Source organism: Pipra filicauda, unplaced genomic scaffold (assembly GCF_003945595.2).
Source record: "Pipra filicauda isolate LSUMZ 115617 unplaced genomic scaffold, ASM394559v2 scaffold176_size3548034_pilon, whole genome shotgun sequence".
Classification (NCBI taxonomy): Eukaryota; Metazoa; Chordata; class Aves; order Passeriformes; family Pipridae; genus Pipra; species Pipra filicauda.
The window spans coordinates 270,047-285,073 of record NW_024104283.1 but is presented as its reverse complement, the minus strand read 5'-3'; the positions used below and the strand labels follow the sequence as shown (position 1 = coordinate 285,073).

Sequence of the window (15,027 nt, the reverse complement as noted above, 5' to 3'; positions counted from 1 at the left end):
TTAGAGTAGATGCTGAATACGCTTCCTGAAACTATAAATGGAAATGTTTCATAGATCTTGCCATTGTCTGAAAATAGCCCTGTCATCCTGGCACATCTGGGATCCTGAATACAAAGCAATTTTTCTCTTTAGTGAAAACTTTGTCTAAAAAAGGCTACAGAATCAGGCTCTCATTTGGAAGAGGCAGAGTGCTTGCAATTTTACAAAAAGTTACTTTATCATCCTCTTAGTAAAGTCTTCCAATGCTCAGCTAGGCTAAACTGATAGGCAGGAGAGGGAGGTTCTGGTCTCAACTGTGCTTCTGAACTCCTGCGTGATACCTCCAACACCTCCCTGCATCATCAACAGGATGATATTTTCCCTGAAATACAGGAGAACAGGCAGGCTGCAAGAGGTCAGGGTATAACTGCTGAGGATCACAAAGCTGGTTGCTAGAGATAAGGAACAAGACTGAGCAATTTGTAACACCCATGTGACATTTTCTACTGTGGAAAATAACTAAATAATTTGAGAAAGTACTTAAGTATCAAGACTTTAATAGCAGAAGAAAGAGAGGAAGCCTGCATCAATGAACAGCTGTAACACCATTAAAACCTGTCTCTGCTAACAAAATGCATCAATTCAACACAAATCTCTAAAAATTGATCTGTCTTTTTGAAGTCAATTCCATGTAAATTCAAACAGTTTTAATTTCTTTCCTCTGACAGAGTAATTTATATTAGCACACTTCAATGAACTTGAATTTTATTGACAAAGATAGGAGGTTAAGCCAGTCTTTATTGTGGTTTAACAGTAGGACATTAAACTAATTTAATTAAACCAGCCTATTCTCTTATGGTACATGAGACCTTGTTTTCAGAGGAGAAACTCTACTTAATATATTTTACTTGGAGAAAGTTTGTTATCTGTATAACTATAGATAATATTATCTAGTCTTATTGTATAACTAAAGGTTATATAAAATCATGGCCATTAATATCTGCCTAGGACTATGTGTTATTACCTATATAAAATAGTGCCAGTGATTCTATTAAAAGTTTTTTTCTAGAAGTGGGTAGAGTCCCTCAAAGCCATGTCTACATGCTCCATCTGCTTATGCTCCTCCTGGAGAGACAGCATATAGGGGCAGCTCTCAGATCCTCACTCATTTCTCTCTTTCTACTGACAGCTGTACTAGATACCACCATTTACATTAGTAAATGTAGTCTTGGTTCTTACTGCTCTGCTACAGAGCGGAAATGGCATTTAATCACAAATATACTGAAATATAAAGATCCCAAGAGACTAGCTGCAGTCAGGACAAAGTTCTACATCCTCACATGGCTGCAGATACTAGTTCATTGCCAAGCTTTCCTAACTAACATTTTTTGCATTGAGCTAAGCAGATGCTGTTTACCACCAAGGCTTTGCCCAAAATTAGAGAAGACCTGGAGGGTAATCAGAGAAGTACAAAGACTTTATGGAAGATACAACAAACTGTGCTTCTCCAACGCATAATGTTCAGTACTGTGCTAGAAAATGCTTACATGTCAGTTTAGTTTGGGATAGGAGCTCTGCTTTGTGCTGCTTTTGGAAGCTACTTGGCTTTGCTCCAGCAAGCATAGCTGAATACTGTCAATCTCAAACACGTGCTAGATGCAATCACTTGTGACCATTCCTGTAGCCATGCTATCCTGACTCACTCTTCCTACCCTTTTTCCAGCTCTTTTACCCTTCTGCATATCTCAGGAAAGAGCAAGTACATCTATAAAAATGGTTGGCCAGTCAGAGGAAACATAGTCTCAAATCAAGACCTTTATAATCATTTCATAATATATTTTTGAAAATCAGATCAGGCAGCAAGATTCTAAAAACCCCTGTTCATATGCACGCATACCTGGAAAGATCCAGATCTCTTCTCCAAGGTGTAAAGCCAAGAACAACCAAAGGTAGAGCCCCCTGGGACACATGTTGATGTGTACATGTATAAACAGTTACTTCAAAAATTAATTGGGATTCTGTATACTTTTAAAAATATATTTAGGTATAATACTGACCATATGTTCTTGGCTGCTGAAAAAATAACCCCACTTTGTAGCTAGCTCATCAGAATGTACTGAAAGGGTTTTTCTGCCTTTGCAGTCCTAATTTATCATTGACAGTCAGATTTTGGGATGGGATGGGCTGCCCATAGGCTGTATCTGGAATGTCTTTCATCACTGGATGCTACTCATCAACCACCTGGGGATGAGGGCAGGCTCGGTGACTATTTTGCCTGCCCTGCAAGACCGGTGGTCCAGGAGGGGGCAAGACAGGACATCCGCGGAGCAGTCTACCGACGTGCAAGGACACAAGCGTCCCTCTTTGGAGGCACGTCGTTTCTGGGAGCTGTCAAACTGCCACACGAGCAAACTTGGTGACATCTCTTAAACATCATGCTCATGACAAAGAACCACCGCAGGTGCCAAGTTGAGAAGAGCAATTTTATAAGGGCTGCTGTGGCTCCATGTAGGGGCAATACTGCTTGCCACACGTTTAGGGGAGAATTCAGCTCTTCTAATTTTAACCATTCAACAGCCGGGCAGGCTGCCCGGGCGCGGGGCTCACCCTGCAGCGCACGGCTGCACCTCTGCGGGGTGGCTCTCCCCACCTGGTTTAGGCGCCTCGGTCAGGCGCTGCTCGGTACGCACAGGCCCCGACGCGGGCGGGGGTGCCCGGGGTGATGCTCGCAGCCCCGCGGGGCTCGGCGCCGCTCCCGCCCCCGCCCCGCCCGCAGCCCCCCGGGGCGGGCGGAGGCGCCTGCGCGCTGCGGCCGCTCGGTGTCGGTGTCGGTGCCCGCCCGGCGCTGGCGCCGCCCGCAGCTCCCGCCGCCGCTGCCTATTTTAGTCACGGCCGCGGCTCCGTGCCCGTCGCGGGACGCGCTGCCGGCAGCGCCGAGGAGCGGCAGCTCCAGGCTGTCCCTGTCCTGTCCCGGGCGGCCGGGAAACTTTTCCCAGGACGCGAGGCAGGTAAGGGGCGCTCCTGACTCCCTGCGCCGGCGGCACCGGGAGCGCGGGGGCGACGGTGGGGAGCAGCGCCGGTGGGGAGCAGCGCCGCCGGGTCCCTCCGGGGCCGGGGGCCCTTCTCCACCGGTGGCAGGAGGGGCGGGCACCGAGCTTCGCTATTGACCTGCCCGGCGACGGGGGAGAACGCGCCGTCCTGCCCCAGTCTCCGCGTTCCCCTCCCGGGCGCTCGGATCTCGCCGTGCCGGGCTGCGGGCGCGGCTGCCGGACAGTCCTGCCCGCTCGGTCACAGCCCCGGGAAAGCACGGCCGGGCGATGGCCCTTGGCGGGGTTGCAGCTTTGGAAATGGCCCTCTGGGGGGAAAAAGGAGGGTTTGCTTGGTACTTTTCGATTTTTTATTACTTTCACAATTGTTTTGTATGAATGGTGGATTTGGCGTTCGCACGTTGTGGGCTAAAATGAAGCTTCGGAGCGCAAAGCAGGGCTGCGGGGTGGCAGCTGCGGTTGCCCCCCCTCAATTTCAACTCTCGGCGCACCTGTGAGTGATGTGACCAGAAGGGAGAGCGAGCCCAAACGCCCCTGAAGTTCCATCGCCGCAGCGCAGCCCCGCTGCTGTCAAGTCGAGCGTACCTGGGAGTGTTTCTCACTGCGTGAATAGTTTGTTGACTATTCTAGGAAAACGTAATATTTTCATTCTGCAGAAAGTGACTGAAGTGACTAACAAATTTCTGTAGTCAATACAATTAAATTATAGTTGCTACAAGGAGCATATCGATATACATCTTTTCTTATACTTATCTTCCCATTCGCTCCCGTGGCATTGCAAAAAATGAAATTGGTAACTTAAGCTGTAATTAACTCAGCTATGTTAGCTCTAGTAGTTTGTCTTCAGCTGACAAAAGCAAAAGAATTATTGATTGCCTAAATTCTCTATGCGGCTCATGTACTACAAGACCATAGAAAAGTAGTTAAAAATTCTGCAGGTATAATTAAAAAAAAATTTAGCTTGAATTTTATTGTTTTTCCTTTAGACTCACAAAATCTATCTACATAAATGATGGACTGTAAAATTTAATTGACTGTAAAGTTATGCAAACATACTCAGGCAAAGATTTAAGAAGCTAACTTGAGTAATGTTGACCAGTAAATCTGTGGGGTATGAATAATCTCAATAAAGTGGATAATGATGTGAGTGGGACACTTGGCACTGTCCCGTATCAGCTTGGCTGACTGGTTCTCATACTAGAGTCAACTGCTTTAAACTTTTCTGCCGTGTCTGTCTTCTGTGAATGTTATGTGGGTATACATAAAATCACCATTTGTTTTAAAGTCATCTCTGTGTCTGAATATTTGGAGATTAAATCTTTTGGGAATGACTTTCAGAAGTCTGGCTGTTTGCATAAAGATGTTGTGAGCATAGCAAAATCTTAGAGTAAGCTACCTCATTTACGTTCTGAGAATTTGCATTTTCTGACCTAAACCCAAAATGTTTTATCTTAACTTTCTATCAAATTCATGCAAAAAAAAAAATTAACAGACTTTGCTGTTAACAATCCTAATTTTGGATAGATGTAATGTTAAAGTGTGACCGAGGGGTTTTTTGTTTGTCTATTTTTGGTTGTGTTTTGTTTGTTTGTTTATCCCCCCCCTCCTGTTTGGACAGCAAATAGGCTTGAGTTCACAATCAGCTAAGTTTTCAAATTCTTGGTTTGGTAAATCTAAATCCATATGATGGACAACCTACTGGATATTAAAAAAATACTCTTTTAATGTTTTGTCTTATGTTCCATAAAGCTTTCATTTCATTTCAATCTTGGGCTATTTACCCAAGATTTCCAAAATTATTTGACTATGTTGGTTGTTTTTTTAACTCCTGATACTAATACATGTCTTTGCATTGAAGACTTAAGCATATGACTGTATAGTCTTGTGCTATATTAATCCTTAGTAGATATAACCCTAAGTTAGAGTTTTAGAGGTCTGATACTGTACTTTCAAAATGAATTTTTGGCTCTCTGAAGTAGCAGAAGATAAGAAATGGTAATTATTTGTTCATTTGTTGGTCTGCAGCTTTTTTTCTTCACTCTTCAGTATTATTTGACAACAGTAGATGCTAGGACTAAAGAATTGATCTAAAAGTGACAGCAATGTTGTTTATGACATTTTGGATATTTGCCTTTGTAGTGTTACCTGTAGATAAACACTTTACATTACAGCTTGTAACTCTGCCTGTGTGCCTTTTTTTGTTCATTCTCAAGCAGGCTCCATAGTTGAAATTCAGAGCCAGTGTCAAAATCTGTCCTTGTGTCACTTTGCAGTCTATTTCTGTCAGCTTTAAAATACCATTGTGACAGAGAAGCTCTGCAGGTTTCTGTTGTTTTCCAGTACGTTAGGGGAGCTGCAGTCATTGTTTCTGAGTAGTAAGTGAAGTTTGAATGCATTCATATAAAGGCTTTGAGCTTATTAAAAAAGTGGAGGTGGGTAGACTTAGGTTCCTGGGTTGTAATTTAGGTAATTAAGTAGGTAGCCCAGACTTTCAGAAGCATTGAACATCTTCTTACAACTGCAGATGCTTTAAACGACTTGGTCTATGTTTGTTGGAGAAACATCACAGCACTTTATGGCTGGTGGTTTGAGGCATCAGTATATGTGAAGAGCAAGGGGAGCAGTGTTTTCGCTGGGCTGAGAGGAGAATGAGATTGTCCTGTGCTGTATATTTAATTTGGCTCATTTGGTTTCCAGTCTTCAAATGTGTGATGCTTTACAGCCAAGTCTTAAAAGAGTAAGGTAGCCTCGATTCTCACAGTGATGTACAAAATTTTGCTGTTAAAAAAATCAAGCATCCAGAAGGCTTCTTTGATTTATGATCAGATGCAGCTGAAGTTGCTTCTTGCAGCCTGTTTTGATCTTGAGTTGAAGGACTTAGGCTGGTTTTATGTCTGTATGTGAGTTTGGTTGTCTTTACTTGTTCTGTTGGCACATTAAGTGGTGCCTTTACTGGCGGATGACTGGGCAGTGAAAGGCTGAATATAGGTAGAAATTCAGCAGAAAACTTTTTGTAAAACATCTAGGGATCCTGCTGTTCCAGTGTAGGGAGTTTATATTGTTTGAAAACAACGGGAGCACCATGATGTGTGTGAGATGAGCACAGACATAGTTATCCAGTTAGCAATTGCCTTCTGTTTATGAGCGTGTTAAAATGCCAGTCCTGCAGCCTCGCATAGGCTCACACTTTGGCTATCTGTGTGAGTGTCTTTGTCAGGACAGTTAAACTGTTCTCCTGATTCTGTTGATGAATTCATTTGGAAGAGCTGAAAGACAGTAGGACTGTGTTTGGATGGACCTGATATTTGATAACAGTTAAGTGTACAGTTTGTTTGACAAAACCTCACATTTTAATTAATATTTGTGAATAACTAATGTAGGAATGAAAAGAGGAAAGCAGTCTTTTAAGAAATGTGAATTATATATTTTGGTAAAGAGTTATCTAATTTTTTGTCTTTGAAAATAATTTAAATCCAGATATGGATACACTGTGTCCATGCTAGTGTTTGATCCTGCAAGATGCCTCTGCATATTCTGTAGCACACCTTAGCTGTGAGAGTCTCTGGGCATTGGAGAGAAACTGTCAGAGGGTTGAGGATTTTTTTCTTCCCACTATTTTGAAAGGGGTTTAAAACATTGATTAATTTCAGAAACTGTCCAGCTTGCTTATCCCTTGTACACAGGTTGATTGGGAGACAATAATAAAAGAAATGGATGAAGCAACTCAAAATTGCTTCACAGCCCCAAGAAACACTCTCAAGTAGCAGAGATGCTTCAGAGTATATTCAAGTCTAGAGGAAATATTAACTGTAGTAACTACAACTCAGAATTGTCTGCTGAGCAGATTAATTACAAGACATTTAGTAATCACACACAGCAGGGATGTGCACTGTCTCTACAGAATTTAGTTGAATGCAAATCCCACCATGTTGCATGTTTGCTCAGTGATGAAGTGCATATATTTCATTAATGAGACTCAAGCTCAGCTCCATATGATCTCTACTGCTGTGGCAGTGAGATACCATATGTGCCTTGCTGGAAGAAGGGTTCTCCTGTGTTTCTGACAGTCTGTCTAGGAACAGTCATGTTCCTCCGGCTGGGAAGTGCTTTGGGTTGAGAAGACCTCCTGGAATGCATGTAACATTGACTGCAGTTCCCTAAAGAGAGCAGCTTTTAAGATTCTGAAGGTAGTGTCTTGAAATCTTCTATGTTCTCCTTGTAGTTTGTTTTTAATAGTAATTTTTTATTTTATATTGGCAAAGTATTTGCCCACAGATATTTTTTTTTCCTTTTAATTGGTGTGAGAGGAATATATGCTATATTTTATTATTACAACAACAACAAAACCCCCTATGTATATTTAGATTCGAAATAGTCTCTTTAGCTGTCTCTTTTTCTCCAGGAGTTGCACAGACAGACAAAGGTCTTGTAAGCTTGCTCATACTAGGTAGACCAAACTATTTCCTTAAAAGACATAGCAGCCTGGTCATCTCCCTTTCTGGTTTAATAGCATCTGATCATCTGGGAAGAGAAATTGTGTTTTTTTTATTTACTGTCCTCAAAGTGGTTTGGGGGTGTTTTGTGTACTCTGGTTAATGTGTGCAAGATGATGCATGGCTTAGGAGACCTCCAAGTTTACTGCAAGAAAGCCAAAAGTTGAGGTTCTTTGATTTTGATTTTTATATGGTTGGTTGACTTTTTTTAAATCAATCAAACAGCACATGTTCCTCCTTCAAGATCTTACATTGCTTATTTAGAAGAATGCCGTAAGAGAGACTAATGCTACATAAACCTCTTCTTTTTTTTTCTTTTCTAATTCTCATCTAGGTTAAGTTCTCTAAGGTATTTACTTTGCCTAGGATAGTGGACCTGTTCAATAAATGGAATATTAAATTGTGATTTTTATTTGTGTAGGGCTAGGAAGGGCACATAGGATGTTTCCTGAGCAATGACAGTCATAGCAGCTACTGTTGATTATGTACATATAGTCCAAATTTTGAAATGTTCCATTCTTCAAGCCTAGCTCTTAAGTGAAAGAGATAGCAAAGCATTACTGAACTATAGATCTAGCTTACCTTTTTAAAGCGTTTGTAGATTTATTTTTCATGAATGATAATGGAAAATATATCCTGGAAAGAGAGAAAATAGCCCTAAAATCCATAAGTATGTCTACTATATTTCAGTTTAATGCATGATGATTTTTTTTTTCCTCTCCGCGCAGGTGTCTCCAAGATGAATACTACAGCAATGAGCCCACTCACTGTTACCCCACTAGGTTTTGTTCCAGACTTTAAAAATGCCACCCTCGAACCTTTTAATGAGACTGCATGTGAAAACTGGAAAGAGATTCATCATCTTGTTTTCCACGTGGCAAATATTTGCTTTGCAGTTGGACTGGTTATTCCAACTACTTTGAATCTTCATATGATTTTTCTGCGAGGCCTGCTCACCATAGGTAGGAGAATTATTCTGGACAGATTTGCAACCTTCCTGTGACAGAAATGACTGTTCTTGACCATTATGGAGCTGGTCCCTGCAATTTTTGGTGAAATTACTGCCTATATTAATGGTTGTTGTACTCTGAAGATGGTTTTGGTCTAAGTGGGGACCCGTTTTGACCCCAACATACCTTTTCTGGAAAGATGATACAACCCTTGGCTCTTAAAACTTTCCAGAATTGTAACTTACAATTTCAAACCTATGAAAGGTTTGGAGACAAGTGGACACTGTTAACTTCAGATGTGACTGGCTGCTTAAAATTCACTAAATTTCAGATCATAGTTGTGTCTATGGATCGTTAAAGCCTTTATTTTAGGTTTCAAGGAAATACTGGGATTATATATTGGCTGGTGCACTGGCTTAGTATGTCTGCAGAAGGTGAGGTTTTCCTTGAGAAGCTTGCTGTCAGCCCACATGTTCTTTTATTTTGAGTTCAAACATGTGGCACTTGCGGGTCACCAGAGTTATTTTTGTTGCCAGTTTACCTTTTGATAGGGAGTGCAGTCTGTGTTCTGAAGTCAGTAGCGTTTCTTCTACCACTGTAGGAATCTCGTGATACCAGAATTTGACTTGAGAGGAAAACCTAAATTTGGCATGCTTGAGACTGAGCAAGTGTGGTTTCATTTGTAACGCTTGCAGTCCCACAGCTATTTCAAAGCCCCTCTGCCTTGTGTGGGACAAGATCCTTGTGATCGAAGGAGTAGTGAGTCATTACAGTGCAAGAAAGATACATCCCATCCAACAAGAGCATGCTTAAGTATTTTTAAGTGAGTGCTTGTTGGTATAATAGTGCAGGCCAATTTTATAATAGAACTTCTATTGTTGAATTTACAATGATCTTGCCTTTTCTGTTTTATAGTTTTTATAGGGTAACTTATTAAAACAAACTGCACAGATGACCGAAGGTCCCAGCATTGCAGGACCTTTTATCTGTGTAGTGCTTGGCTTTAAAAGCAAAGGGAGCTCTGCACTTGCTGAGCCCACTGCTTTGATCTGTAGTTCTTGTGGTATTTTGAGCAGATCTGGAATCAGAGTTTTGCAAACTGCAATGGCAGCAGGATTCAAGTCTGCTTGGTAGGCAGCATGAGTTCCTAGGTATCTGTTCCCTTTGCTTTGACCCTGTCCCCCGTGTGCTACTTTGAAATATTGCTCCTCTTCAATATTTCCAGACATCGTATTCTCCCATCCCTTGCAGTCTAATTAATAAACAGATTGAAAGCCACTATATTTTGATTTTTCTAATCCGTGTGGAAGTGCTGCCTCATCAGTTAACAGCACAGACAGACTAGATAATACTGAGTTCATTAATTCAATATCATCTTCAGGGAGAATGGAGACAGGAACACTCAACTTGGCACTGTCTCCTTTTTGTCTTTGTGTGAAACTTAAAGGAAAATATATCTGTGATCACTTGGTAGGCTCACAGTTATCTGGGAGAGACTCACTGATGCATAATCTATCATTTGATAAATATTGTCTTTGTAGGCTAAAAATGGAATTGCTAATCATACAGCATGCCTTTTAAAGCAATGTGCATTATTCAAAGTAAGGCAACTAAAAAAAGAATAAGCGTTTGGAAATTTTCTCTTTGATTTTATACAAGTTCTGTTCAGTTATACAGGTTCCTTCTGTGACCTTGTCAAAATGCTGCAATGATAGTTCCTTTTAATTTTCAAAAATATCTGCATATGACTCCAGGAAGTTTTTATGCAACTCTTGGTCTCTAATTAGATACGAAGGTTAGTGATATGAACAATAAGCATTCATTTGTAGGCTTTTGTTCGTCTAATTAATTCAATACTGGGGATAAAGTTTCTTAATTATTTTTTTCTTTTGTTTAGGGTAGAATTTTCCACATCTCTTTTCTACTTCATTTTAGTAATGGACCATCATGGGCTGCACCTTTCTGCTTTCCCCAGTCCTGATCTGAATTACTGTCGCTTCAGTATTGCAGTCCCATGCTATCGACCTACTCTCAGTGCCTGTTTGCAGCGTTGTGCTGATTAGCTGCCATTGCATGCGATGATCCCAAGAACCAAAGTGTAGTACAGCTTGTAGAATATATTGCTTTTCATTGTAATTATGGTCAGTGGACACATTCTTGATGGCTTTGTAGGAATGTTTGTTTGGTGGAATTAACTACCTATTTTTTTTTTTTTTTTAATTTTTACAGGATGTGCATTGTTCATCATTTGGGCTACACTCTATCGTTGTGCATTGGACATAATGATCTGGAATTCTGTGTTTTTGGTTGTCAACCTTTTACATTTCATATACCTAGTGTATAAAAGAAGACCGGTATGTATAACAGCTAAATTTCACAAGCAGTCTAGTAAGATGCAAGAAAAGGAAATTTTGCCCACGTTTGCTAGGCAAACCAATGAACTGGTACTCATTTTCAGCAGAATACTTTTGTGTTCCAGAGACACACTCTGGAAGTGTGTAACAGCTAGTACCAAAAGAACCCAAAGCCAACCTAGCTGGAAGTAAGCTCTTCACCAAGTCAACACAGCCTGTGCCAGAAAGCAGCTAAGAAATTAGCACCTTGCTCCTTTCCTGGCATAGCAGCATGATGCTTGACTTCTGCCTTGCCCAGGAGATAGCTTAGAACTAGATAGACATTTGTAGATGTGTAGTAAATCTTTCTGGTTTAAATTGCTCTCAGAGAGTAATCTTACCAGCTGAAAGGGAAGTTCCTCTTGAGTTTGTGTCGCTAATGCTATTATTTTAGCCTATTCAATCCATTTATATCATCATTAAGATACAGCATATGATGAAACTGCACTGTATTTCTGCTAGTCGGCCATGGCCGTGCTGTCTAATGTACACACAGAATAGCAGTTGTGATAATGCAGAACCAGTGGGACCAGACTGTGTTTGTGTCTGCAGTTAAATATCCCATGCAGGTACTCTGGTTTTTAATATGGGACAAGTTCATGTTACAGTCTTTTCCCCCAACCAAGTTGGCATGTCCTGCTCCCCTTCAACCTGCTCACCAACTGAGCCTTTTATTATCATTTTGAGGCCTCTAGTATCTTGTCAGATGGGACAGGAACTGGCCAACAATGTCAGAAATTCTTGCAAAAGGCTGGAGTGCACAGCTAATAGAAATCCATTTCCGGAGAAAACCAAGCCTTAAAACTTATTTGTATTTTTAAAAGTGAGTTGTGACATGCATCTTTAAATGTGGGTAGTGGTCCTTGGGTTCGTACCTATCCAACCCTTTCCAAAAATCTAAATAAAAGGCTATCGGAGAGTGAAGAAGCATCTCAGAAGGATGGTGTGCTGGTTTGTGCTTGAGTAAAAAAAATACTACTTTACAATGTGTAAATCAATACTGAATGAAGAAAGAAACATTCTTTCTTCTAAAAGCTGTGTTTGCATAGGCTGGGGTATTTTGTGCATCATGGTATAGACTTCATCCTATTGAAGAGACAGCTATTTTCACTAAATCCTCCAGTAAATTTATTAGCAGAATTATTCGTAGGAGTTAGGTTAAGTGGTAGAAGTCCTACTCTATAGGTGGATTTAAAAAGAAGGAATTGTGTAAGGACATGAAACTTGACTGATAAACTCAGTCATCGAAGTTTGTAAAAAAATTACATCTAAGAGAGAAGGAATTGGAGGACCTGCCTTTAACTTTTCTTTGTATTTCTGTAGCCCTTGCCCATTAGCAATGTAACCACAGCAGAACTGAGGTACTTGGCACTCCCATAGACTGTGTGCCATATGCACGTGGCGCAAAACTGTTCTTACACAGAATAAACTAGAATTCTCAGTAGAAAGTGATAGAGGAAATGTAGGAAAATAGACTTTGGACTTGTACTAAAATACCGTGCATGTTGAGGATTTCAACTTAAGTAGAGGCAGAGCAAGCTGCCAAAGGAGGAAGAATTTAAAGGAAATGAAAGAGATGGTAGAAAGACTGAAATCTTTACCAGCATGACTGAAAACTGCAGGACAAACTCCAGTAGGCAACCACAGCATATATGAGGAGGATGAAGGTTAAATTGCATCTGTCTACAACAAGGTGATAAATTGAGTACATTTACTTGAGTACATGTGTTAACAAAGGCTTTACCTACAGTGCTGTTCCTCCAGTATGGAGCACAGATTCATCTGAAGGTTACCATCAAAAGAGCTACATGACCTGTACAACTTAAAAGCTTAGTCAAGAATTAGTTCTGATAGACTGGCCATGTAGTGCTGTTTCTTAGTATATTAAGACTTAATTTCAATAATCTTCTTTCCGCTAAGAAATCACAGTATTTGTGAACACTGCATGAAAAATATTGTACTATTTTAATTGGTGTAATACATAATACTTTCAGTAATTATTTAAAAAAATCATATGAATCTTTGTTACAGACTGTGATCAACAAGCTTACTTGAAGTGATGCCTAGTAGTCACGCATGACTTTTTAACTGTCTTACATGTTTACTATAAACTCAAAGGCTGTTTTTAAGTGTTTTTCCTACAGGAAGATAAAGAATGGGGAAAAAAATTAAAATTCTTAAGAACTAATTTTTGAGGGAGACTTTCTCTCTGCAGCTATTGTATTGCCCATCTCAGTCAGTTTTGGTCATCCTCACAAATAATGTTTTTAAGGAAAGAAAGGAATGGAAGAATAATTACAAGTTAGTCGTATTACAAAATGAATAATTGATACTCTCAGTTGTTAAATATTTATTTTATTAAATGGAGCATGCAAAATCTCAGTGGGTTTCTTTTCTGATCAGAAGACTATTTCTGTGGTTTTGTTTTCTTGGAGCTTCACAAATTTGGCTTTTGTAGTCTGAGTGGAAGCTGAGTCTAATCAGTGTCTGACTTGGAGATCTGGCATCACCCCAGAATATTTCAACCACTGCTGAACAAAACACTACACCTACCCATATGGCTCATTTGGAATATGACCCACAAGCATGACTGGAGGAGCAGTCAGCTGTGCCTGAGTGAATAGTCTAAGGGAGACCATCCAAAGTACAGCTCCAGCTGTACAGTCTCCAGCCTGATCAGTCTTTAAGAAAGTAGTTACGCCTGCTCTCTCTAAGTATTATTCATTACAGGAAGATCAGAAAATGTGAATTATGTACTAGTTAACACTCCAGGGCCAAAATTTGCCCTCATGTCTGTTTGTATGATTATGAATTCAGGAGTCTTGGAAGCTACTCAGATTTCTTTTTCAGATGAAGATATGTATTTCTTTGAGTTGCAGTGGTCATGTATAGAAAGAGGTGCAAATTAAATTGGTATAGCTGTTAAAAATGAAAGAGTTCCTGGAGAACATACCAGCAAAACAAATAGTCATCTGGCTTCACAGTTATATGGAACATATTTTGAAATCCAATAGTTCAGGACAATCCCCAACAGAATACAGTTTCTCTTGCTGGTTAATTTTTATTCCTTGTTTTGTATGTTTTTTATTCCTATATTTTGTGTAGATGTCTGCTGAGATATTAAAGACTGTGGCACAGGGAATGTGCAGGAAATTCCTAACCTGGATTTCATATAAAGGTAGTTGCTGGTGTGAGATTTAACTAGAAATTGATTCAGTGTGAAAGCAGTCTAACTTTAGATCAGGTGACATACTGGACACAGTAGGTCCATGAGTCTTAATGACACACACTCACAAGAGCTGATGTCACTGGGAGGCTATTCTTGATAGTCTTGGAATAATCATAGTGACCGAGAGAAGTGCATGAAGGAAATAGTGAATATTGTCTACCTTAATTTCATTAGGGTTTTCAACACTATGTCCTGTAAAATCCTGATAGAAAATCTGTTGCAGTGTGTGCAGGATAAGGACACAGTGAGATGGATTGAAAATTGGCTGAATGGCTGGGCTAAGTGTGGTAATCAGGGGTAAGAAGTCTAGTTGGAGGTGCGTATTATATATAGTAGTGTGTGGTGTGTGCACTAGCAGTGTGTAACCTCAGGGCCAGTGCTAGGTCCCATTTGACATCTTCATTAATGATCTGGATGGTGGGGCAGATGTGTACCCTGATGACGCAAAACTGGGAGGAGTAGCTGATAGGCCAGAAGGTTGGGAAACCTCACCAGACTAGAGAAATGGGCCAACAGGAACCTCAGGGAGTTCAGCAAAAAGTGCAGAGTCCTGCACCTGAGGAGGAATAACCACATGCATCAGCATATGCCACAGACCAGCCAGCTAGAAAGCAGCTTTGTAGAAAAAGACCTGCATGTCCTGAAGTAAAAGTTGAACATGAACCAGAAATGTGCCTCTTCTGCCATTTTTTCTTGGTTGCTTTTCCTTATTCTCTTTGTATTTTGTTTCTTCATTGTCTGATGCTTATTGTTCTAATTTGTTTTCCTCACAGCAAATATGCAGGCTTTGTTCAGGCTGCCTCAGCTTTCAGGAAGGCCAGGATACTGTCTTAATCCCTGCCTTCATTCAGGAAAGACTCCCAGGCTTGGGATTTCAGCCAACTTCCTTTCCCTCATTGCGGTTGCCAGAGTTTGGGTGGGCTCCTAGATGTGGGA

The 15,027-nt window shown here is 40.6% G+C and overlaps 1 protein-coding gene across 7 annotated transcripts in view; it reads left to right on the top strand.

Annotated features, from left to right (window-relative positions):
• The window catches only part of BVES (blood vessel epicardial substance), a 49,712-nt gene that overhangs the window by 20,802 nt on the left and 13,883 nt on the right, over nt 1-15,027 (top strand). For 4 of the 7 annotated variants that reach the window (XM_039379795.1, XM_039379793.1, XM_039379792.1 and 1 more), the window contains exons 2-3: nt 8,248-8,481; nt 10,699-10,823. In XM_039379795.1, coding sequence (XP_039235729.1) covers nt 8,259-8,481; nt 10,699-10,823 — 348 coding nt within the window. In that variant the 5' untranslated portion in view covers nt 8,248-8,258. Of the gene's footprint in view, nt 1-2,417; nt 2,441-2,814; nt 2,988-7,164; nt 7,214-8,247; nt 8,482-10,698; nt 10,824-15,027 lie in introns of those variants that run through there. The other 3 variants (XM_039379796.1, XM_027731622.2, XM_039379794.1) reach the window with 3 other exon arrangements.